Source organism: Cricetulus griseus, chromosome 3 (genome assembly GCF_003668045.3).
Source record: "Cricetulus griseus strain 17A/GY chromosome 3, alternate assembly CriGri-PICRH-1.0, whole genome shotgun sequence".
Classification (NCBI taxonomy): domain Eukaryota; kingdom Metazoa; phylum Chordata; class Mammalia; order Rodentia; family Cricetidae; genus Cricetulus; species Cricetulus griseus.
This window is the reverse complement of record NC_048596.1, coordinates 13,893,452-13,920,398: the sequence shown is the minus strand read 5'-3', so window position 1 is coordinate 13,920,398 and position 26,947 is coordinate 13,893,452. Positions and strand designations below refer to the sequence as shown.

General features: G+C 38.6%; 1 protein-coding gene across 1 annotated transcript in view; it reads left to right on the top strand.

The window, feature by feature from the left end:
- The window catches only part of Slk (STE20 like kinase), a 56,372-nt gene extending 33,058 nt beyond the window's left edge, over window positions 1–23,314 (top strand). Inside the window, exons 12-18 of the mRNA XM_027407064.2 lie at window positions 1,066–1,245; window positions 17,154–17,283; window positions 18,016–18,140; window positions 18,589–18,777; window positions 19,279–19,404; window positions 20,242–20,355; window positions 22,633–23,314. Of these exons, the coding sequence (XP_027262865.1) occupies window positions 1,066–1,245; window positions 17,154–17,283; window positions 18,016–18,140; window positions 18,589–18,777; window positions 19,279–19,404; window positions 20,242–20,355; window positions 22,633–22,779 (1,011 nt within the window). The 3' untranslated portion in view covers window positions 22,780–23,314. The remainder of the gene's footprint in view (window positions 1–1,065; window positions 1,246–17,153; window positions 17,284–18,015; window positions 18,141–18,588; window positions 18,778–19,278; window positions 19,405–20,241; window positions 20,356–22,632) is intronic.
- The last annotated feature ends 3,633 nt before the right edge of the window (window positions 23,315–26,947 follow it).

Sequence of the window (26,947 nt, the reverse complement as noted above, 5' to 3'; positions counted from 1 at the left end):
CTGCATATTAATTCTCTGTCCAAGTTAGGCCAGGCAGGGATTCTCTCCCATTCTGTGAGTTTCCTCTTCAGCTGATTGTTTCTTTTAAGATGTTAGAGGCTTTTTGGTTTTATGAAGTCCCCCTTATCAATTGTTGGCCTTTGTTCATGGGCAAATGGGGTCCTACTGAGAAAGTTCTTTGTTACACCTTTATCTTGGAGAATACTGCTATGAGTAAATGGGGTCCTACTGAGAAAGTCCTTTGTTATACCTTTATTTTGTAGAATACTGCCTATGCTCTTTAGACCCTAAAGTTCTAAGGCAGTCTAGAGCAGTTGTTTTCAAGCTGGATGAGTATCAGAACTTGTTGGCAGGTTTTCACAATTTTCTTTTTTCACTGGCCCTTATAGTTAAGCCTACATCTCCAAATCACTCACTGTTGCTGTGGGAAGCGGTGCGGGGCGTTTGTTGCTGAGGCCTCCAGTTTTCACTTGTATCCACAGTTGGGAAGGGAATTTCGTTAGGGATGTGGTAGAGAATTTCAGTTCAACATCTAGCTTAAAGTATGTTGGAAAAAAAAAGATAATTTAAAATAATATTGAAATTTAAATTGTAATTCTTTGCAGCTTTGAAATGTAAGTGTTGAGGACTGTTGTTTGTGTTGTGTGGCTTGGTTGATTTTGTGTTCGGTTACCACAGCAGGTTCCCAAGAAAATAATGAGAGGTATTCTCACTAAGTGCTTTTGCAGTTCTCTTATTCTGTTTTTCAAAATTTTAGAAATTGTGTCTTTTCTCTCCATAGATTATTTTTCTGAAATATTTTCCTTTTCGATTTCAATTTCTTTTATTTTTGAGGGTTTGCTGTTGTTGTTGTGTCTTTGAGACAGTGTCTCACTCTATAGTGTTACATTTCTGCTTCCATTTCTCAGGTGCTAGAATTAGAGCCCTGAGCTACCACAGGCTTCAGCTTCCTTCTTTCTTTCCTTCCTTGCATACTTTAGAATACAAATTTCTTTCTTATTCAGAATTGCATGGTTACCTGACTATTTGATGAATTAGAGTGGTAACAGACTGCATTGTTCACAGAGTAAGAAGCGACAATATGACCAGGAAATTGAGAATCTTGAGAAGCAGCAGAAACAGACAATTGAACGACTAGAACAAGAACATACGAACCGCTTGCGAGATGAAGCTAAACGAATCAAAGGAGAGCAAGAGAAGGAGCTGTCCAAATTCCAGAATATGCTAAGAAACCGCAAGAAGGAGGTGAGTGCAGCTACAGTTGTTAATTCTCACAGCTGTTTTTAAAAATGCAAATTGAAGACCATCTAAGGAATTGGGAATAATAGGGGGTAACTGAATAGCAGTCATTCATTCATTCCTTTGTTCTTTTTTCCCAAACAGTGATAGGTGGCAGTTAGTGAGGTCAGATATTATCCTCATTTTACTGCCAAGAAAACAGGAATAAAGGAGGTTTCAGTGGTCCATCTCCCTTAACTTTGAGCCAAATCATCATTGGTATTTACCAGTGGCAACAAGAATTATTATTTACAAATTTCCTTAGGCATTTTGCCAAGCAGAAACTGAGTAGCTTGATGTTCAAAGTAGCGTAAGCCATGTGATTATAAGAAGGTCTTGGCTTTTCTCAGCTGCTTCTGTGTTGTTATAGAGCTGATTGTCATCGGCTCATAGAGAAGCTTCCTGTGTATGGTCCTTTTGTCCCTGGACTGAAATAACATACATCCAAGCACTTTTCAGTGAGGATTTTATGATTTGTTCTACATCTTTGGTGCAGGAGAAGGATTTACATTTTCAGGATATAAATAAACAACCCCAGGGGAAAATAATTACGATCACTTCTATGAGGATTGGAAGAAAGTATCTCAGCCAAACTAAGAAAGATATTTTCACTTTCATTACACGTCTCAGTTACCAAGATTTTAGCATTTGGCTTTAGCATTTAATTAGGAAGAAAACTGAACAATTTATTATTGAATCTTAAGGATGTGTTCAAGTAGGACTGAGCAGTAACAGCAAGTACTTGATGCTTTCCTTAGGTCAAATGCGCATACTGGTGTGTAGCTTCATTTGCTATAGCCACTGTTTCTAAAAGGTTATTTTATTGTTGTTATGTCTTATATAGAGTTGCTTCATATACCATGATAAAGATCTGTGTAATTTTAAAAAAACCTCTGGGTCATTTGTTGAGAGGTTAATGTTTGTATCAGATTAAATTAAAAGATATAATTATTTAATTCTAGATGCGTAAGTCTGTAGTTATTGTTTTGAATTTGGAGAGTTTTAACTTGTTATGTTTGAGATCATGATGTGTTTATGTTGGATAATCTTATTGTGTATTTTTTTTCCTTATTGCCAAACTTCTTGCATTTGGGGAGTCTCTTGCTTTTACTGGTGATTTGGTTTCATGAGGAATTGCTAATGGAAACTTTAAAGACACTGTTAAATCAAAATCAGTCTCTTTCTTGGGTGCCAGGGGCATGTGGTGACTTGGAATCTGGGCTCTTTGGGTGCTTTTACTTGTGAACACATGCTTCTTTTTCAGATCTGAACTAGAGACCTTTTGGCGGGTGAAAGTCACATTTAGGTTTTTGGGAAAAAAGAAGGAATTTAAAGATATACTTCATTTTAAAACATACTTTGTTGTAAGAAGTCATAGTTTAGTAAACTTGGAATGCTTACCTTACTGATTTTTAATGCTGACCACTTGGCTTTGGTTTCACCAGAGAATATTATCCAGGCCTACAGAAGGTCATTAGCTATATTCATTTTTGTCACACCATGTATAAAGTGGTATGTTTTATGGAAAAAGTTTAATGTCCATTTATTTTCCATTGTTCATTTGAAGTCCCACGTCCTTTCTTCCCTTTCCTACCTTGGTGTCATGAACGGGATCATCTAGAGCTCTTTCTTTGATGTTGTCAAGTCTGTTGTAAAGTTTGCACTTCATAAATGGAGTTAGCTTTTCATGTGTTTAGTGTTTCAAACAACAGGTGTGTTTGTAATTTTGATTTCTCAAGAAGGTTGTTAGATCTGTCACTTTCACCTCAGCCCTGGTGCTGTGAGCACTCTTCACTGATTGGTCCTCAGCCCTGGTGCTGTGAGCACTCCTTCACTGATTGGTCCGTGGGGATAATCTAGCAATGAATGAGCCTTTGTGTGCTGCAATGTCCCTTTCTGCACTGAGATTAAGCATGCTCTGTCTTTTTATTCTTTTCTACCAACTAACACTTATGCTAATACAGGTTGAAAGGAATCTTTAAACAACTTTAATTTTGACTTGTAGCTTTCTGCTCACATATGCATGTGCTTTCTGTGGAGAAAGTATTATTTCCCCACCTCCTGCATGCTTATACACTGTAGGTTATAAATGAAGTGGAGAGAGCACCCAAAGAGCTGAGAAAAGAGCTCATGAAACGCAGGAAAGAGGAGCTTGCACAAAGCCAGCATGCTCAGGTAACGGCAGCAGCTTCATGCTACTAAAAACAGAAAGCACCCCTTTCTCTCGCCTCAATAAACCATGGTTGAAAGAGGAAATTTAACTGTACTTCTTATTTAATGTTGAACTCTCCCCATCTATAGATACCAGGTCTTTTCTTTTTAAATAATGCTGAATTTATACTTGGTGATGTTTAAATTAAATTGCTAATATGAAAGTGACTGAAATGTTTAGAAAGTTGATTCCAGATAAAAGAAACAAATGCATTAGTGTAATGGCTACTGCTACCTGATTTTATCATGATGGGAACCTATATTTTTAAGAAATGGTGCCAGTGCTTGCTAGAAGACCTTTAAGTCAGAGTTGGGGATAGGTATGTAAGTCTGTGCTTAGAAAAAGAATGCCTATTAGAAAACCATTTAGAATAAAAATGGTAAATTTTATTATTAAATGGTAGGTCATACATTTAATTATTTTTAAGATCAACAACATAATCAATTCTAAAAACAATTTTTAGTATATTGCTTATTTTTGATTTAGAATTCAGAAGCTAAATGGGCTGAATATTTTACAAGATAGATGAATTAACTAGATAAATGAATATTTTAACAAGAGTTTTTCCAGTTACTTAAATGTGTTATCCTTTTAATGTGGTTTTATGTAATAAAGAAAAAAAATGAGTCCTAAACTTTTAGACTTTATGAGACCCTAAAAAGAAACACAGAAGTAACAAAAATCCATAGGGACCATGGCGTATACTGCCACTGAAGTGTGTGTGTGCAGTAAGGATATTTTTGAGCTACTGTTTGCCTATTGCCATTTCAGAGCTGATAACATTTTAATATTATGAAAAAGAAGGAAACTGTGATCTTAGAACTTAAATTTTAATAAAGTCAGTTTAGTTGAATAAAATTAGTATTTTTTTCTTGCTGTAAGGCACTGAGATATTTTGTCTTATCTTAGTGTGGTTATGTCTAGTTGAAGGATATGGTGACAGCATTTGCTTTGCACCTAGCACTTGTTCTGATGCTCCACATATCTGAGCTTGGTCTCACAATGAGCATCACCTCTGTCTTAGCAGTGAGGGAGTAAGAGCAGGAAGGGAAATGACTCACCCAGTGACACATCTGGCCAATAGTAAAATCAAGATTCTCGCCCTGACAGCTTCAGCACCATGTTCATACACTGGTGTAGGCGGAGCTTTCCTGTCCTGCAGTCACTCTCACATAAACACACTGAGGCTTATATTAATTAAAAAATGCTCAACCAACAGATCAGGCTTATTACTAACTAGCTCTTACATTTTAAGTTAACCCGTATTCCTTATCTACCTTCTTTCAATACAGTATCATCATGTCCTGCTTCTCTGAGTCCACCCTTCCTCATCCCATCATTCTCAGTTTGGCTTTCCCGCCTAGCTGTATCCTGTTCAGCTATTGGCCAGTCAGCTTCTTTATTAAAACAATCATAGTGGCATATATTCACACAGTATACAGAAGGATTATTTTACAGCATACCGAATTGTCAGACAGCACACTGTGCTGCCCCTCTTGTCAAGGCTGCCCACTCTGCCTGGTCTGGATGCTCATCTGGACTAGCATTTATTGTGAACATGGCAAAGGGAGTCTTTGCTGGCTACACAGTTATTTTTAGTTAGTTTAGATTCTAAACTAGATAATAAATAATAATGATATAGTTTTGCCTTAAAATGACTATGATGTTAGTTCTAAAAGTATATCAGACTTAGGAGTTGAGAATAGGAATTTATTATTGGAGAGCAGGAACGCTATGGGCTGGGCCAGGCCTCCAGGACTGGGAGACTCTGAGCTCCTTGGACCATGCTACAGCAGAGGCATTTATAAACTATCCGACCACTGGAACCTCAGCCCCAGCCTCGCCTGCACCTAGAGGAGCTATCACTGGAGGCTCTACTCTTCCTTTACCTGAAGAAATGGGTGGACAACAATGTAAAAATACACTAAACAACACAAAGAACAATATAGCACCTTGAGAAACTAGTGGTTCTACAACAGCAAGACTTCAACATCCCAATGCAGATGAAGCAAAGAAAACAACCTTAAAAATAACTTTGTGATGATGATTGAGGCCCTTAAAGAGGAAATGAAAAATTCCCTTAAAGAAATGGAGGAAAACACAAAACATTGGATGAAATAAAAAAAAAAAAAATCCCTAAAAGAGAACCAAGAAAAAGCAATCAGACAGGTGAAGGAAACAGTTCCATACTTGAAAACTGAAATAGAGGCACTAAAGAAAACACAAACTGAGGGAACTCTGGAAATGGAAAAACTGGAACTACAGATGCAAGCATAAACAGCAGAATATAAGAGATGGAAGAGAGAATCTCAGGTGTTGGAGATATGATAGAGGATATAGATTTCATTGGGCAAAAAAAAAATTGTTAAATCCAACAAATTCTTAGCACAAAATATCCAGAAAATCTGGAATACTATGAAATGACTGAACCTAAGAATAATAGAAATAGAAGAAGGAGAAGTATAGTTCAAAAGCACAGAAAACATATTCAACAGAATTATAGAAGAAAACTTTACCAGCCTAAAGAAGGACAGGCCTATGAAAGTACATGAAGCTTACAGAACACCAAATAGACTGGACCAAAAAAAGAAAGTCCCCTCGCCCATAATAATCAAAACACCAAACATACAGAATAAAGAAAGAATATTGAGAGCTGCAAAGGAAAAAGGCCAAGTAACATATAAAGGCAAACCTATCAGAATTATACCCGACTTCTCAATAGAAACAATGAAAGCCAGAAGGTCCTGGGCAGGCACTATGCAGACATTAAGAGACCATGAATGCCAGCCCAGACTACTATATCCAGCAAAGCTTTCAATCACTATAGATGGGGAAAACAAGATACTCCATGACAAAACCATATTTAAACAATACCTATCCACAAATCCAGCCATACAGAAAGTACTAGAAGGAAAATTCCAACCCAAGGAAGTTAGCTACACCCATAAGAACATAGGCAATAGATAATCACACACACACACACACACACACACACACACACACACACACACACACACACACACACACACACACCCAAAACCAAAAAATAACAGGAACTAGCAATCACTGGTAATTAATAGCCCTTACTATCAATGGACTCAATTCGCCTATAAAAAGATACAGACTGGTTGGTTATAAAAACAGAATCTATCCTTCTGCTTCATACAAGAAACACATCTCAACCTCAAAGACAGACAGTACCTCAGAGTAAAGGGTTGGGAAAAGATTGTCCAATCAAATGGACCTAAGAAACAAGCTGTTATAGCTATCCTATTATGTAACAAAATACACTTCAAATAAAAATTGGTCAAAAGGGATTAACAAGGACATTTCATATTTATCATAGGAAAAAATCCATCAAGATGAAGTCTCAATTCTGAACATCTATGCCCCAAATACAAGGGTACCCTCATTTGTAAAAGAAACATCACTAAAGTTTAAATCACACATCGAGCCACACACACTAAGAGTGGGAGACTTCAACACACAACTCTCGCCACTGCATAGGTCTGTCAGACAGAAACTTAGAGAACTAAATGAACTAAACGTGTTCTTCAAATGGGCTTAATGGACATCTATAGAACATTGCACTCAAGCACAGGAGTATACCTTCTTATCAACACTTCATGGAACCTTCTCTAAAATGGACCACATACTCATTAACAAAGCAAACCTCACCACCAATTGCAGAAAGCCCACAAATTCATGGAAATTGAACAATGCTCAACTGAATCACCGCTGGGGTCAAGGAAGAAGTAAAGAAAGAAATTAAAGACTTCCTAAAATTCAATGAAAATGACCGAACAACATACCCACTTATGGGACACAATGAAAGCAGTGTTAAGAGGAAAGTTCATAGCACTAAATTCCTACATAAAGAAACTGGAAAAATCTCACACTGTAGGATTAACAGAACACCTGAAAGCTCAAGAACAAAAAGAAGCAAACTCATCCAGGAGGAGTAGATGTCAGGAAATAATAAGATTGAGAGCTGAACTAAGCAAAATAGGAACAAAGAAAACAATATAAAGAATCAATGAGACAAAGAGTTGGTTCTTTGAGAAAATCAACGAAATAGACAGACCTTTATCCAAACTAACCAAAAGGGAGAGAGATACCCAAATTAGCAAAATCACAAATGAAAAAGGGGATGTAACAACAGACACTGAGGAAACCCACAGAATCATCAGGTCATACTTCAAAAACTTGTGCTCCACAAAATTGGAAATTTTAAAGGAAATGGACTATTTTCTGGATAAGTACCACATACAAAAATTAAAATCAAGACCAGATAAACAAATTAAATAGACCTATAACCCCTATGGAAATAGAAATAGGCATCAGAAATCTCTCAACCAAAAAAAGGCCAGGGCCAGATGGTTTCTGCACAGAATTATACCAGAAGTTCAAAGAAGAGCTAATACCAATACTTCTCAAATTGTTCCACACAAGAGAAACAGAAGAAACATTGTCAAACTCTTTTTATGAGGCTATAGTTACCCTGACATGCAAACCACACAAACACACAACTAAGAAAGAGAATTACAGACCAATCTCTATCATGAACATTGATGCAAAAATTACTAGCAAACTAAATCCAAGAAACTACACCAAAAAAACAACAACAACAACAAAAAAACAAAAACAAAACAAACATCCACCATGACCAAGTAGCTTCATCCCAGAGGTGCAGGGATGGTTCAACATATGAAAATCTATCAGTGTAATCCACCATATAAACATACTGGAAAAAAAGAAACAAAACAACAACAACCCAGGATCATGATCATCTCATTAGATGCTGGAAAGGCCTTTGACAACATTCAGCAACTTCATGATAAAGGTTGTGGAGAGAACAGGAATGTAAGGAACATACCTAAACATAATAAAAGCAGTTTATAGCAAGCCAACAGCCAGCATCAAACTAAACAGAGAGAAACTCAAAACAATTCCACTGAAATCAGGAACAACACAAGGCTGTCCACTCTTTCCATATCTATTCAATATAATTCTCAAAGTTATAGCTAGGGCAATAAGACAGCAAAAGGGGACCAAGGGAATGTGAATTGGAAAAGAGGAAGTCAAACTTCCACAGTTTGCTAATGATATGATAGTATTCATAAGGGACCCTAAAAATTTTACCAGGGAATTCCTACAACTGATAAACACCCTCAGTAATGTAGCAGGATACAAGATTAACTAAAAAATCAGTAACCCCCCCTATATATAGATGATAAATGGGATGAGAAAGAAATCAGGGAAACATCACCCTTTACAATAGACACAGATAACATGAAATATCTTGGGGTAACCAAACAAGTGGAAGACTTGTATGACAAGATCTTTAAATATTTGAAGAAAGAAATTGCAAGAAGACATCAATCAGATAATGGAAAGATCTCCCATGCTCTTGGATAGGTAAGATTAACTTAGTAAAAATGGCAATCCTACAAAAAGTAATTACAGATTCAATACAATATCCATCAAAATCCTAGCAAAATTCTTCATAGACCTCTAAAGGATAATACTCAACTTCATGTGGAAAAACAAAAAAACCCAGGATAGCCAAAACAATCCTGTACTGTTACGATAAATCTTTCTGCCAAAAGCCGCCAAGCCCCACCGCCACCCATGGCCACGTGTGTGCTTTACGCCAGCTGCCTGCCCGAGTTAGGGCCCAAATTAATACACAGAAACTTGCATTAGGTACAATGTTGTTTGGCCAATGATTAGGATTCTCATCTGTTAGCTCAGTTTCAATTATCATACATCTATATATTTTATAAGACTTATCTTATCGGACGCCTTATTGGCGTCCCTCCTTGCCGGTGGATCACATTGTGCTGCTGGAGGAGGCAGGGAAAAGGGGCCCTTCCTGTTTCTCCTTCGCTTAAATATGAGTCTCCTTGCTATGCCACTTCCTGCCTGGATCACCACTTCCTCTACTACATTTCCCAGAATCCTCTTTGACTCCTAGTCCTGTCTAACTTGCTGTCTCGTTGGCCAAACAGTATTTTATTCAACAATCAATAAGATAAACATACACAGAAGTACTTTCCCATCACTGTACAATAAAGGAACTTCTGAAAGCATCACCATTCCAGACTAAAAGCACTACTATAGAGCTACAGTAATGAAAACAGCTTGGTATTGGCATAAAAACAGACACGTAGACCAATGGAATCGAATTGAAGACTGTGACATTAACTCTCACACCTGTGAACACCTGATTTTTGACAAAGAAGCTAAAATTATAAAAGGGAAAAAGAAAGCATATTCAGTAAATGGTGTTGGCATAACTGTATGTCGACATGTAGAAGAATGCACATAGTTCTATATCTATCACCATGCACAAAACTCAAGTCCAAATGGATCAAAGACCTCAATATAAAACCACCACGTTGAACCTCATAGAAGAGAAAGTGGGAAGTAGCTTTGAACTCATTGGTACAGGAGATCACTTCTTAAACATAACACCAGTAGCATAGACACTGAGAGCAACAATCAATAAATGGGAACTCCTGAAACTGAGAAGCTTCTGTAAAGCAAAGGACACTGTCAACAGACAAAATGGCAGCCTACAGAATGGGAAATTATGTTTACCAACCCCACATCTGACAGAGGCTAATCTCCAAAATATACAAAGAACTCAAGAAACTAGATGTCAGAAGACCAAATAACCCATTAAAAAAAATGGGGTACAGATCTAAATAGGAATCTAAACAGAAATATCTGAAAGACACTTAAGGAAATGCTCAACATCCTTAGTCATCAGAGAAATGGAAATCAAAACAATGATGAGATAACATCTTACACCTGTCAGAATGACCAAGATCAAACCTCTGGTGTCAGCTTGTGCTGGAGAGGATGTGGAGCAAGGGGAACACTCCTCCACTGCTGGTGGGAGTGCAAAGTTGTACAGCCACTTTGGAAATCAGTAGGGTGGTTTCTCAGAAAATTGGAAATCAATCTACCTCAAGACCCAGCAATATCACTTTTGGGCATATACCCAAAGAGTGCACACTCATACCACAAAGACATCTGTTCAACTGTGTTCATAGCAGCATTATTCATAATAGCCAGAACCTGGAAACAACCTAGATGCCTGTCCGCCAAAGGATGGATAAGGAAAATGTAGTATATTTACACAATGGAGTATTACTCAGTGGTATAAACAATGACATCTTGAGATTTGCAGGCAAATGGACAGAACTAGAGTGGGGTAATCCAGACCGAGAAAGAAGTGTAATATGTACTTTCTCATAAGTGGTTATTAGACATAAATCAAGGAACAATCCCAGAGAACCTAGGTACCAAAGAGGATCCTGCCAGAGACATACATGGATCCACTGAGGAAATGGAAAAAGACAAGATCTCCTGAGGAAATTGGGAGTGTGGGGGGCAAAGGGATGGTGGAATGGGAGAGGGGTGGAAGGAAGGGGAGTGGGGAAAAATGTATAGTTCAATAAAGTAAAAATAAGAAAAGAACTTATTGTTGAATTAATTGAGTGAGTGGTCCTGTACTCTTAATTTTAGTTTTTTTTTTTTTTAATGACTTTCATGTAATTTGGGGAGCTAGCTTTTATTTTCCCATGAAAGATAAAATTTTTAAAAAAATTTTTTATTCATTAATTATTACCCATATTTACATATCCACCTCCCATTCCCTTGCCCTCCCATCCTCCCATGTTCCCCCCCAACTCCCCTCCAACCCACCCTCAACTTCTCCCCAGGGATAGTGAGGCCCTCCACGGGGGACCTTCAAATTCCGTCATATCATTTGGGGGATGGCCTAGGTCCTCCTTGCTGTATCTGGACTGCAGTAGTATCCCTCCATAGGGAATGGACTCCCAAAGTTCATTTGTGCTCTATGGATAAAGACTGGCTCCACTGTTAGAGGACCCATAGACTGTCTTGCACCCACATTCAGAGGGCTTGGTCTGGTCCAATGCTGTTTCCCTAGCTTTATGACTAGGGTCTCCATGCTATCGGTAGGTCAGTTCCACTGTTTCTGTGGGTTTTTCCAGCCCCATCTTGGCTCCTTTGCTCATCCCTCCTCCCTCTTCACAACTGGATTCCAGTAGTATGGTTCAGTGCTTAGCTGTGGGTGCCTATTTCTGCTTCAAACAGCTGCTGGATGAAGGCTCTCAAGAGGCAGGTGGCAGGTGGCAGGTGGCAGGTGGAGGACCAAAAGATAATTTTGTTTTGTTTTGTTTTTTTTGTTGTTTGTTTGTTTTTGTTTTTGTTTTTATCGAGACAGGGTTTCTCTGTGTAGCTTTGGAGTCTGTCCTGGCACTCGCTCTGGAGACTAGGCTGGCCTCGAACTCACAGAGATCCACCTGCCTCTGCCTCCCGAGTGCTGGGATTAAAGGCATGCGCCACCAATGCCCGGCCGAAAGATAAAATTTAATGTAAATTCTTTCTGTAAATTTAGTGGAGTTTAGATAGTAGTACTTTGAAAATATTTATTCCTTTGATAAGTTTACTAAACTTTGGTAATTTTACAGACTCTTTTAGCCTTTTTTCAGAGTTCTTAAATCATAGCTGTGTAGCTGGTACATATTTGACACCTAGTCCACATACTTTCAGACTGTTTTCCTAGGATCTTGTATTCAAGGCAAGGGTTGTGGCTTGTGCTGCTTCTGTGTGTAAAAGAGGACCTTTTCTGTTCCTCCTTGTTCTACCCTTCCCCTCCCTCTTTTCTTCCCTCTCTTTCTCTCTCCTTCCTTCCCTTTGTATCTTTCATATTTCATATATCTGTGTTTTGCTAGAGGCCAACATTTTTTGAGCGTCCTCCCTCCTTCCCACACCACTAAGTCAGTTTGTGCATTAGTGTTAGATCTTGGACCCACTGCCATTGGCCTCATATATTGTCCCAGTCACACCATTGTCACCTGTATTAAGCGGGGGTCTAGTTCGGTCTTATGCAGGACCCCCATTTGTCAGACCTGAGTCAGTGATCTCTCACTAGCTCAGGTCAGCTGATTGTGTGGGTTTCCCCATCACGGTCTTGACTCCTTTGTTTATATTATCACTCCTCCCTCACTTTGATTGTACTCTAGGAGCTTGGCCCATTGGTTAGTTGTGGATTTCTGCATCTGCTTCTGTCTGTTTCTGGAAAAGGGTTCAAGCTTCTTTGGGGTTGTCGATTGTAGGCTGAGTATCTTTTGCTTTATGTCTGGTATCCACTTATGAGTGAGTACATGCTATATTTGTCTTTCTGGTTTTGGGTTACCTCACTCAGGATGTTTTTTTCTAGTTCTGTTCATTTGCCTGCTAAGTTTAGGATGTCATTGTTTAAGAACAACACTTTAAACCTGATTTATAAACAGACCTGCCTGCCTGCCTGCCTGCCTGCCTGCCTGCCTGTCTGTCTGTCTGTCATCCATCCACCCACCCACCCATCCATCTATCATCTATCCATCTATCATCTGTCTATCTATCTATCTATCTATCTATCTATCTATCTATCTATCTATCTATCTATCTATCTATCTGGGTGGGCTTTTAAAAGGAGTTCCACTCATTTAGATACAAGTAATACATTAGTCTGGAAACGCTGACCTAGTTCTCACCTTTTATTCTATAGATGGGAGATAGGTCCCTCTGTTAATTGACATGACCTTATTCTTTCCATTTACACAAAGTCATCCAGATGTCTGTTTTCTCACCTGGAAGGTGCATTGTATTCTGATCCACAGGGTGTTGCTCAGGTCATGATTCAGTCTTTTCACTTGTCATCTTGTGCAGTGTTCAACGCCCAAATGCAGGACGTAAGTCCGCGTGCTGTGGGAGGTGCCTTCTGTTTTACTAGTGCTTTCTCTGACTCACATGTGCCTTTCGTTATTAACCTCATTGGCTGAAATGTAGAATGTTGAGAGCTGATGCCAATAATAACAGTAACGGTAGTCTGGCACAAACTTAGTACTAGCGGTTTTCTTCAGAGTGTTCACATCTAGTTCTCACTGGCACCATCCTCATGTAGGGATGGAGTGTATACATCCTTTCTCCAGATACAGTGAGTGGCACAGAAGACCAGTGATCTGCTGCTATAGACCAGTGTGCTATATGGCATCAGCAGGAGAGCTGGAAGCAGAAACAGAGTGGAGGACTCTGTTTTTCTGCCTCCCCACCATAGATTTTAACTTGAAATTTTCATGATTTTTTAGGAAAAGTAAATTATCTTCCTGCTAGAGTTTTATAAACTTTGCACATGTGAGAAATTGAATGCTGTGATTAGATTTTTATCTTTGTGTGAAGTGACATTTTGATTATGTACAATTTAGATGTCTTGATTATGGATATGGTCAGAAAAGCCATGGTAAAAGTAGTGATTTTACTTCTGGTTAGTTTGTCTCCATTTATTCAAATTGTCAATAATAAGTATTGAAGTGTTATTATTACTGTAGTTTGAAATTATGCCTGAAATTCTAAACTGTATTCTTTCTCACAGTTCCCATAGGGAAGATTAGCCAATATAACATAACAAATTTTGTTTGTGATGTTTGGTATATACTACTGAAGTAGATAGAATACAGCTTGATTTCGGCCTTTTCTGTTTCCCCCATTTCCAAATTAGATTTAAAAAGTAATTGGCATGTACTTTTTTTTAAACAAGAAATTATGATTTATAATCCTTTTTCTGATCATTACCATTTTTGAGTAAATCTGTTAAGTAATCAAATTTCATAAAGTAGTCCAACTTGTCAAACTTTTGATAGTTTTTAGGACACAAAGCTGTAGTTTTAATACTTAGAGTTAGTTCAGTTATCTGATAAAATTATTTATCAGAATTTGAACTTGTACTTTTAAAGGTCACTGACTTCATATGAGGCTATTTTTAGAAATGATTTTTGGATTTTTTAGTTTGGGTTCTTTTGTTGTTGGTTTTTGTGACTTCTGCTGATAACCTCATAGGTATTTTTAAGAGGCAGAATGTGACTCATGCAGACTTCTTAGAATGTGAAATTTCTCTTAGTTTCTGTTCCTAAGAGCACTTTCTAGTTACAAATTCTACTGCAAATGTATTGTATTTGGCTTTTGAAATTGGGAAATTTAATGAATGGGCAATAATATTAAAATTACATTCATTTGAAGTAAAGTATACTAATTTGTATGAAAGGGTCTTTTTCAGGTAATTTTTAACTTTAATTTAACTATTTGTGTGGTGTCCTCCATCTATGTCGTCATTTAAACTCTGTTTGTATATTCAGCTGTGAGGCAGCCTGGTTCCTTGCTAGCTTCTGTCAGGAAGCACGCCCATACTGGCCTGTCACTACCTGCCTTGACTTTGACTTGTTGATCCTTAGTTTGCCTTCTGGGGCTGTTCTTACTGAGTTTAGTTAGTTGCACTGTACCTAGCAGTGCCCAGCATGTGCCGAGTCAGCCTGTATAGCAGTGCCTCGCATTATTGAATACCTCAGGAAAGTTCTCTTTGGACTAAACTCTCACCTTGTATAATCCAGATCTTAAGGGCAGTGACATACCCACAGATAGCACAGACAGAAATCATGTACTTTGTGGATAACTTTTATTTACCTTTTTGTTTCACATATTTATTGGTTTGAGTTTATGCTTTGGTATTTGACTTCTGAGTCTAAATGTAAAGTCAGCATGTATGCTAGTTAAGCATTTATGCAGATATCTTAAAAATCTTCAATGCAACCCAATGATACAAAAGAATCCTTTACTGTATCTCCAGATCAAACACTTACTGAACAGGTTTACATATGGAAACCTTGTGTCAGATTAAAAGGAACACTACTTTTATTACAAATATTTGTTGTAGGAAAGAGTATAAGTCCCTTTATTTGTTGTAACTGCTTAAAAGATTGGCATGCAGATTTTGCATCTCTTGAATAAAATCTAAGAGGCTTTATTTATTCTAAATGATTAAATAAATAGAAGGTTTTTTGTTTGTTTGTTTGTTTGTTTGTTTTTTGAGACAGGGTTCTCTGTGTAAAGCCCTGGCTGTCTTGGAACTCACTCTGTAGACCAGGCTTAAAGAAATATGCCTGCCACTGCCTCCCAAGTGCTGGGATTAATGATGTGGGCCATCACCCGGCACTAGTTGTATTTTATAGTCAGTTAACTACTCTTTCTTTCTACTAGTGTGTGTTTGGATTTATAGTAAAACATACATGACTATGCTGAGGAAATGGTGGTGACATTTGCAAATTTGCAATTCCACATTACTCCCTCACAACAGCCTGATATGACCAACTCCAGAGGCACTGTCATAGGCCAACTCTTGGAGGAGTTTGCCAGCCTATGTACCTTAAGGACTAGGCTGGTGGTAATCCAGATATTGTTGGACTCTGTCCAAGTCCCAAAGAATCGTTCTGAAATAGAGCTGGGACTAGAATGTTTCCTGGATGCACCGAAAAAAGGACTGTAGATTAAGTATTGTTTCAGCCCTAAAGTGGAAACCTACATTTTTGTATGTTCGTATCCTTGGAACTATACATTATCTTCTATTACTACCAAAAGGGGATAGAGATCCAGATTTACCCTTTTTGTTTGTTTTTTTGAGATTGGGTTTCTTTATGTAGCTTTTTGGAGCCTGTCCTGGAACTCGCTCTGTAGACCAACCAGGCTGGCCTTGAATTCACAGAGATCTGGCTGCCTCTGCCTCCTGAGTGCTGGGATTAAAGGCGAGTGCCACCATTGCCTGGTTGAGACTTACTTTTTTTAAAGCATAAATTTGGCAAATGGTAGGCATTAAGCAAATGTTTGTTACGTGAATTAGTGAGTCTCAAATGCATTGGTAGAATTCCTTCATTATAATACTTTCCTAGCCCTAAGCTATATTTCTCTAACCTTCAAACTTGTTTTTTTAGGCACCGGTTATAGATGATAAGCAATGTCCTCTGCTATCAGTTCAGGAAAGGTCTTTCTACCTCGGTCTATTTCTTAGAAAAATGGAGTTAAACGTTGTGGTGATTGTTTTTGTTGGTTTGTTGGTTTGTTTTTAGTTGCCTCTATTCTTTTTTTTTTTTCTTTTGTTTTTTTTTTCGAGACAGGGTTTCTCTGTGGCTTTGGAGGCTGTCCTGGAACTAGCTCTTGTAGACCAGGCTGGTCTCGAACTCACAGAGATCCACCTGCTTCTGCCTCGCAAGTGCTGGGATTAAAGGCCTGCGCCACCAACGCCCGGCCCTTAGTTGCCTCTTTTCTTAAAAGGAATTTCTTGTTTACTCTTATTCTAGTTATACAATAGTGGAACAAAGGTTCTTTTTCAGAAGTTGTAATTTTATTATCTTCCCAAAGCTGTTAATGAAATAGGACATTTTAATTATGAATGGATGTATACTTTTTATGTGTGTCATTCTTACTAGTGAATTTAGAATGTTGTACATTCTAATACTTTTCTATATTTGAGTTAGGAGACCAATACATTTGTGCTATATCTGCACAATATAATTTTAGTGATTTTTAAATCCCACCAGCTTTATAAACTTCACTTAGAAATCTTCACCACCACCAGGGATACAGTTCAGTGCTGGAGTACTTACTTGCCTTACACGCACAAGGCCCTGGGTCAGTCTCCATCACTTTTCCCTAAAGAGAAGAGGAAACTTCATTAACCACTAATACATAGGTACTGCATAACGGAATCTTTAATTCAGTAGATAGGTATTAACAGATGGTTAATTGTGTCTATTAGGAACAAGAATTTGTTCAGAAGCAACAACAAGAATTAGATGGCTCTCTGAAAAAGATCATCCAACAACAGAAGGCAGAGTTGGCTAATATTGAGAGAGAGTGTTTGAATAACAAGCAACAGCTTATGAGAGGTATGTGAAAGTCCACAGTGTGTGTGTGTAAACAAAAAAATGTCTCAGAAACATTGCCTTGAGGTGTGCATTTCGGAGTATTGAGTGCTTTCTCTTTGCTAGGGTGGCAAATGGAAAGATAAAGTTAAAATAGCAGGTTCTCTCTCTTTTTTTTTTTTTTAAATTAAGAAGTACTGTGAGATACAGTAGAAGTGTCTCTAAAAGTGCTCAAAACATGCAATGGGGATGTAGCTCAGTGCGAGAGTATGTGCTTAGTGTCCACATGGCGCCCTCAACTCAGCACTTCAGAAACAAAGGCCCTGCCCAAACAAACACATAACCCAACTTAAAACATGTCATTCTATCTGAGTGATTTTATATAATAATTATGCCTTATAATCACCAATGTAAGTATATCATATATAATGAGAAGATGATAGGATGGAATTTTAAGTTCTTATTCCTCCCAACAGATTAGTTTTTCTTTTCTTTTTCTTTCTTTTTTTTTTTTTTTTTCCCATTTTAAGGTGGGATTTTGCCATTCCTGGTAGGAAATTCTTAGTTTAGGACATTGAAAATAAAATAAAAAATGATAATAAATGCTATTTTACATTGGTAACATTTTTATACCTTAGAATGTCTATTTGTGTGTATAAGCTAGTATATATAAATCACTTCAGTGTAAATATTAAAATGAAGAATGTTGGACATTAGTTAGAAGCAAGTGACATTTTGCAAACCACTTCCTTGTAGCTCGAGAAGCTGCGATTTGGGAGCTTGAAGAGCGACATTTACAAGAAAAGCACCAGCTGCTTAAACAGCAACTTAAAGATCAGTATTTCATGCAGAGACATCAGCTACTTAAACGCCACGAGAAGGTGAATGAAAAGGAAATTTCTTTGCTTCTTAATTCACTTTACTTTACAAAGTTATTCAGTTTTGTAGTTTAATTTCTCAGAGAGTAGATTGGTTTTATTTCTATCTTTTACCTTATTTTTTTTGAGTTTGTGATTATAATCTTTATTTTGAGTGCAAACTTTTCTAACAATCACAGTGTTTTAACGACCTAATAAATTGTCATAATCATCTTCTATCTCCCTGGTTCTGGTTGTGACTCAAGTATCTTAAGAACATGTCTTTCGTGAGATTGGGAAAAAGTTTTGTTATAACACTTCTGTCATCTAATAACTCTTCTTTAAATAGTTTTTGCCTAATATTTTGTTGCTTATTATGCAGTTAGGGAGAGGGCACATATTGGAAACACTAACAAATGACGTCTTGGAACATGCCTGTGGATACTGAGAGTCAAGTCTGTTTAAATCTTAGGAAACAGAACAAATGCAGCGTTATAATCAACGACTTATTGAGGAATTGAAAAACAGACAGACTCAGGAACGAGCGAGACTACCCAAGATTCAACGAAGTGAAGCCAAGACACGAATGGCCATGTTTAAGAAAAGTTTGAGAATTAACTCAACAGCCACACCAGACCAGGACCGTGAAAAAATTAAACAGGTGCTTAGACAGGTTCTTTTCTTTCCTTTTTCGGGGTTTAACTAATTTGAATGAACTTTAAAAGAACCTCATAATTGGTTTTAGTCATGTAGTCTTACCTTGCGATTGTTATTTTAACTTTCTGGGATGTCCTATACCAACTTAGTCTTCTGTGTGTGGGACCATAGAGGGCAAAGCTGTCTCTCCCTTGACAGATCTTAGACCATGGAATGAGATAACTTGGACAGCTTTTGAAGTCAAAACACATTTCCACCCTGTGACACTTCTGCAGCAACAGATGATCTTCTGCTCCTGGAGATCATTAAACAGCTGGAACCCAGAGGCTTTAACCCAGCAGTCATTTCCTGTCCCTTTACCTCAGTCTTACAGGCTACAGGTTTGAGTTAGAGTGTAGGGTTACAGCTTTAGTTTACTGTTTTGTAAGCTTTACCAAATTCCTTTATTTATGTAATGATTACACTGCTTCCTAACTAAATTATCTTTTGCTTTTCTTATTTATAGTTTGCTGCACAAGAAGAAAAGAGGCAGAAAAACGAGAGAATGGCTCAGCATCAAAAACATGAGAGCCAAATGCGGGATCTCCAGTTGCAATGTGAAGCCAATGTCCGAGAACTGCACCAGCTTCAGGTGAGGTTCAGGAGCCTGACAATGGGACATAGTGGCCAGGCAGTTTGTGTGGCTGATGTGGAGAAAATACGAGCTAACCACAAGTTTGCACATGTTGCTTAAGAAAGGGCTAGAGCATTGAAAGTGTGTGCAGTGCCAAAGACCTTGTTTTTATTTCATGTGACCAGGGTGAATGTGGGCATGAAGTTAAATAAAAACCTGAGGAATAGTCTTTGAAAGCATTGTCAAATATGCTTTTTAGCATTGGATGATGGTGTATTTAAGATTCTGAATTTAATTTTTTTTTTAATTTAAAAGGATATGACTGACTGTGGTTTTGTGAATGGTAAACATTTGGAAAATTTTTCCAGTGGGAAATTAGACTTTAGAGAGGGCTATTTTTGGAATTTATATGGAATGCATAGTCCATCTACTGAAAGCCCAAAAGGCTTACATTTCAGAGTAACAGAGGTAATTTTGACACTCTGTATATTTGGTTAATTTACTGTAATAGAATACTTACTAATTCCAACTCTTTAACAAGTGGAAAAGCAAAAACCCAAAGTATTTCCACTTAAGTTTTTTTTTTTTTTAACATATGTTATGTGAACAGCTTTACATGATGTTTCGTATTTTTTGGGAGAAGATATAAAAGTTTCAAAACTAGTGAAGGTATTTATACACTTATAGAACAAACAGACTATTTAATAACCCTTGGCACTTAGTTTTTAAAGGAGAGTTTGAACTTCCATAACAGCATGATATCTAGCCAATAATTTGCCACTTTGAAAGAAAATTGAATCTGTTAAAAATTGCTCCATTGACCTGAAAAATATTTACTACCAATTTTATTTTCAGAATGAAAAATGCCACCTGTTGGTTGAACATGAGACTCAGAAACTGAAGGAGTTAGATGAGGAACACAGCCAAGAGTTAAAGGAGTGGAGAGAAAAACTGAGACCAAGGAAAAAGGTAATTTAAGAGCTATACCACAGTGCTATGTGTGGTTCATCCATTACCTGGCTACTGGGTCTTTACTTTGTGTCAGGTACAGTGACCTGATGGATACAGAGATGAAAAGACAGTGTAGTGTCCCTATTCCCAAAGTCCAGGATATTTGGGAGAAGTGATACAAGTTGGGGGATCTTTTTTAGGGGTATGTTAGAACTGGATGCATGGGAGCAGAGCACGTGAGCACACGAGGACGTTGAAGACGTAGAAGCCCGGTGGGTGGGGTATGAAGCATGGAAATAACTTGCAGGCAGGTGGGTAGACTGGGAAGGAATGGGACAAGCAGAGAAAAGAGAATGAGCATGAACATTGCATGTGGAAAATGATAAATCGTTCCCCTTGGAGCGTAGTGTAGGACATGGGGCACTAGGGAGGAGCACAGGAAGAAAGCAGTGGCAGCCAAGTCTGCTTGCTGTCAGTAACAAGGTCCTTGAATTAAACTTAGGATACAAAACATAAGAATGGCTTATTTCCTCTTTCCTTCCATTTCCCTTGTTTGTAACTGGACTTCCCTGCTGGCCAGGTTTCATTGGTTAACCACTGTGTCTCTGGCTGTTACTCCACATCCCTTTGTTAACCTTGCTTTTCTTGTGAGCTTTCTGTCTGGTGTACATCTCAGTGATGGTGATACATGCCTGAAATCTAAACACTTGGAAGCTGGAGGCAGGAGGATCAGAAGTTCAAGGTCATCCTCAGTTACTTGATAAATTCAAGGTTAGCCTGGGCTACATGGAACCCAGTCTCAAAAAGAAGGAAAAACAAGTTAAAAGGGGGTGAGGTGTGTGCCTCAGTGTCTCCGTACTTGAGCCACAGGTGGTTAATGTTGCTTTGACTGTTCATTAGTGCTGTTACTACTGCTATTTTGAATCGGGGTTTGCTTGTATCCCATGCTGACCTCAAGCTTGCAGCATTCCCACCTTCTGCTCCCAGTCCCATCAAGTACAACATCAGTCCTGCAATTTGACTTTGAAGCCTTCACAGTGATACACTTGAGCTTTAGCCTTCTGACCTTGTCTCCCATTGGACACTTTGTTCTCAGTGTGCTGAGAGTGAATAGAGTGGCCCGTCCTTCTGCCACCTCTGTCTGTGCATCACTGCTTGGGCTTCTCCTATCTGGTATGCCTTCTCTGTCCTGTCTATCAATTTCTGACATGGCTTCATGTCTAAGTTCATGTTTTACATCTTCTGAGAAATCTTCTTGTACTTTGTTTCAACCTAAACAATAGCACTTTTCTTTAAATGACTTACCTACAGTCTTAGATTCCTGTCCATTCAGTTCACTATAACAAAATATTATAGGATAGAGGTTTGAGAAGTCTATGTCCAGAGTTGTGGCATGCTCAGGTTCTAGTGAGGGCTGCCTTCTTCAGGAAAGAACTCTCTGCTTGCCCCTTAAAAGAATGCTAATCTCATTTGGAGGGCTCCATTCGTGTGACCTAATCACTACTCAGTAGGTTAACCTCATGAAATCATCAGGATTAGGTTTCAACAAAGTCAGCTCTTTATCAAACACTTAGTATTTTTGGTGTGTATTGTGGGGATATAAGATGAATCTGGTTTAGCTTAGGTTTATATGTCTTGTAGTTCAGTGTGGGAGAAAGATATGTATGTCAGTAACTGGCACAAAAGTACGTGACAGTTACTGATAGGTGTCACCTGCTGGGTGCTTAGACTTAATGATCACTTCGCATGCCAACAAAGGAAGTTAGGTGTTGTCTTTCTTCTGTAGCAGGGGACTAATTGAGCTGAGTCTTGAACCTGGGGCTGTGAAGTGTGTGGTCTTAATTACTGAATAAAATGGGGCTAGGAGGTTTTTTGTTTTGTTTTGTTTTGTTTTTGTTTTTTGTTTTTCGAGACAGGGTTTCTCTGTGTAGCTTTGGAGCCTATCCTGGCACTCGCTCTGGAGACCAGGCTGGCCTCGAACTCACAGAGATCCGCCTGCCTCTGCCTCCCGAGTGCTGGGATTAAAGGCATGCGCCACCAACGCCCGGCTGGTTTTTGTTTTTTAAGATGAAAAAGTTATGTGTGTGGGGGGCTATATAGTTCATGTGGATACAGGCACCTATGGAGGCCATCAGGTCCCTTGGAGCTGGAATTACGGCAGTTGTGAGCCTCCTGGTGCAGGTGTTGGGAACTGAACTGGTCCTCAGAAGAGACATTGAGCCCTCCCTCCATATCCCGGGCTGTCGGAGTAAATTCTGTGGACAGTGCATAATTGTTTGTCTCTTTCTTCTTAAGACACTGGAAGAGGAGTTTGCCAGGAAACTGCAGGAGCAGGAAGTGTTTTTTAAAATGACGGGGGAATCCGAATGTCTTAATCCATCAGCACAGAGCCGAATCTCCAAATTCTACCCTATTCCCACCTTGCATTCCACTGGGTCATAGCAATAGCAAGCATTCTGTCTGGATGTGGCTTCTGAGTACATCATTGTATTCTCTTCATCTTCCACAGTATGTATGACTCACAAAGACAATCGCCTGTTTCATCTTCTCAGTGGTTTTAAAAATGTATTTCTTGGATTTTATTGTTAAACAAAGATGAAGGGCAAACAAACTAAGACAGATGCTAGGCCATGTTGGCAAATAGCATCTTCAGTAATTCCCTAAGGTGACTTTGTATATTGACCTTAAATATTGTATTCTTTAGACACTGTTACTAAAAGACTGCCAGAGAAAATAATGTTTAAAGTTATTTGTGGGAAAAAAAAACCAAACCTGTTACATCACTTAAGTATTAATAAATACTGTTTTGCCTGGTTTCTCAATGATGCTAAATTCTCTAGTTAAGATTCTGCTGTAGAATTGGAGTAATTTTCTTTTGGCAAACCAGCTCGTATTTAAAAAGCCATGAGTTACAGAAATATGATATTGATTCAGTACATAGATATATTTTTATCATTAAATAGGATCAAGGTCTTTTCAAAGAGAAAGGTTATTCAGTAATCTGTCACAAACATTAGCCTGTATGGGCAGGAACTAGTAATTGAGGTGCTAATTTTATTAAGATAGTGCCTGAAACACTGAATTTTAATCATGTATAAAGTGGGGTTTTCTTTTTGACCAACAGGAACAAAGTACCCTTCTCACTGAACATTACTGTCTTAAGAACTTGCATATATTGCCATTCAATATTCATTTTAAAACAAATGTTGTGCAGAGTTTGGGAAGATGAACAAGCTAGCTTTCAAATCTGCAGATTGAACATACAAGACTCACCGCATTGTAGGTAGCAGACTGAGCCCTCCCACTTATTCCCTCATAATAAGCCTCCATTTCAGCAAGTTCTGTCCCTCAGTGGGTGCTTAGAGGCCTCTGGCCCAGGGCTGCAGTCACACCTACAGTCTGAAGCTAGTCTTAGAAGAAGCATTTGTCCACAAAGGATTTCCATGCAGTTGCAGGCACACATGCAAAGTGACATGGTATTGTTTCAAGTGAGGTTATTCAACTGCATTTTGGTTTTATTTTGTTCCATGTTTAAATTAATTACTCTGAGTAGGAAAAACCTGAAACCTTTATCATGTGGTTGCCGGCACACTCTTAGTTCCTTTTGAAGCTCAGAATCTCAGCCTCGTCAGGTCAACAGTATTATAAACAGCACATTTGTGAATGATGTGCCTGCTTGCCTGCCTGCCTGCCATTGGCACCCTCTGCTCCTCTAAGAGTGCCGGGTACCGAATTGTAGATGTTTCACTTTTGAGTTATATTTTGAGGTTGATGAAAATAGAAATGGCAATGTAATGTTGTGGGAACACCAGTTCATATTAAGAAAATGTAGATGTCTGTAGTACTTTTTTGCAGGTTATTTGAAAACTTTGGATGCCGAACTTTATCTGGTTTAAAAATGCTTGTGTAATTTTAATTTTATAATTATTTTGACAAGCTTAATTTTCCTGGACAACCTTGTAGGTAGCCTTAACTTTCAGCCAATTTTGTTTTTTTTTAATATAAATATATATACATATATATATATATATATATATAATGTATGGTTGTAAATTCATACACTTATCACACGAATGTGTTACTGTATACAGAATTCTTAATGCTTTATTTTCAGATGCTGGGTTGAAAACTCTTTGAAAGCCTTTAAATATATATCTTTATAAAGTAATATTCAGGATGATGATGGAAATGGTTTATATTATTATGATAAAAGATGGAATTATGTTGCCCAGTGTATTTAATGATTTATTTGAAGAGGGAGAGGGGAGGAAGGCTCTTAAATGCCACTTTCTCCTTTGAGTTTTTCAGTTTATTGGATTTTTACAAAGGAATACTTCAGTCAGTGGGCTTTATTTTCAGTATCATTTGGGGAATTGTAGACATGATTTGGTCTGAATATCTGCCCTTCCTGTGTCTTTTCAGCTTGACATTAGAGCATTGTGTCTCAGAAGGAGGCTGGAAGGGGTATCCCTGAAGCCTGCCCTCCAGATTCCCTGCTCCTGCTTGAGTTTTCTTTCAAGCATGGCTGTATTCCTGTGGGTTCAGGACTGTCCAGTGGTACACATGGAGGGGGGGACATGCCTCTAACCCTTCAGGTTATATATACAAAGTGTTTTGTAATAGAACACGCTGTTTTTGAACTTGCCTGCTTCTTGTAAGGCCTTATGCCATGTAGATAATAGGAACCCGTCCTCCTGCATGAAGTGTAGGTGGGATTTGCTAAGGGCACAGATGTCTTTGAGTCAGAGAACAGTCAGCCCATCAAACCCCCGCCCCCCATGAAGTTGTTTGGTTGCTGTGGCAGAGTGTGCCATTATGCCATGCAGTGCATAAGAGAAATTCTCTATGTGTGTACCTTCAACAGTCCCTTCCCCTTTCCCTGCATGCTGTGGACACGCCACACCTCCACCACACTCCGCAGGTCCAGCTCCTAGAGCTTAAGCACAGGGTTTCCATCGGTCTGTGGATCTGCAGGTTGCTGAATTAGCTGCTGTTTTAGGTGGAGTAAGCTCGTTCTTACCCTTTTCTGTGGGTGAGGAGGGATTTAGAGGCTTTTACTTTGCTGAAAATATTGGAACCTTCCCACATGACAGGACGTGGCACATTGTAACTAAGTAAGAAGCAGAACCAGAGCTACCTCTAAGCAGTGTTCTCTCAAGCACACGCTCTCAGGCACTTGAGACCCTCCCCGTGGAAGTGTCTCTGAATTCTTGAGCATCAGCAAGTCTAAGAAGTGACTGTTTTTGTACTCTTCAGGTCCCCAGTCCCCTCGTACTTTCCCCATTCCACACTGTGCTTATTATATGACAAAGCCTCTTCTAACAAGCCCCATTTGGCCAAATTAATAGGTAGAAATACTGCAGAACAAAGCGACGCCTGGAACTGCAGTAGAAGAAGAGGTGTCAGTTGCAGTAGCCTTCTGGTCCTTTGTGGGAAGTGTTCTGCAGGCTGTGGGCGGTATTCCAGTGCTTCTCTGATGGCAGAGGTGACAGCTAATGCCTCTGCTCTCACTGTTCTTTGGCTGATGTGGTTTTGATAATGCTTTAAAATTTCTGCTACAAAGCTTGGGATAGTGTTTTACAGTTTCAAATGTTGGCTGCCTGCAGCTTAAAAATGTGATTCTTTGCAGTGTAATAAGTTCACAAGCTACATTTTAAAGAGGATTTCATTTCACATTATGCTTCTTGTCTACTTGGGATCAGAAACATGCCTTTTCACTCACGGATTGTCAAACAATAAAGTTGTTTCTTAATCTATTTTGGGAAGCTTTTTTTTTTTTAAATTAAAAATCTTAGACATGAAATTGTCCTGTCTGAAACACTTGGAAGCTTTTTTTTTTTTTTTTTTTTTTTTTTTTGACCTAGTTGTATTTTTAGACTTGTGTTCTTCTCAGTCTTCTGACCTTCCATGGTTAGCATCCATCCTAGCCATCTGTGGTAATCTCTCCCTCCCTCCCTCTCTCCCAACAAAGGTCATTTTTAATTTGCTGGTAAGACCTTCCAACATGCCGACCCTCTGGGAGATACTTCCAATGTCTGTGTTGACGTACAGGTGTGCATGTGCCTTTATCTTCTTTTCTTCTCCTGGGGATAGAGTTATTAGTTTCAACAAGTGTTGCAAATGCAATGAAAAAATCATGTGCTAAACCCCTCTAGTTATTTGTCATTGACATGTTCAGCACCACGCAGTAGACACTGGCAGCCCTGCCTGGCCTGAGTGCAGCTTGGCTAGAGGGAGACAGTGATGTCATTTTCTAATCTCAGAGCCGTGGGTACTACTGAGCTCATTCTGACCACTCCCCTTTTCCCAGAGAAACAAAAGAGGCTCAGATTCACTCCATGTCTGTCTGTCTTCTCTGGGTTTTGTCTGGAGAGGGTAGCATGGTTGGACTTGAAGACTTAGATGTCTTCATAAAGTCTAGTGACAAGGAAACATTTCCTAGGCCTGATTAATCAAAATAGAAATCATTAATATGTAATACTTGAGCCCCAAAGTAAAAGTTCTGTTTTAAAAGGTTTTTATTATGAAACTGATAAATTCTTTAAAAATTAAAAGACACAGTGCATTTGTTGTTATTCACAATAGGTACTATTCCTGGTGGATGGTAAAG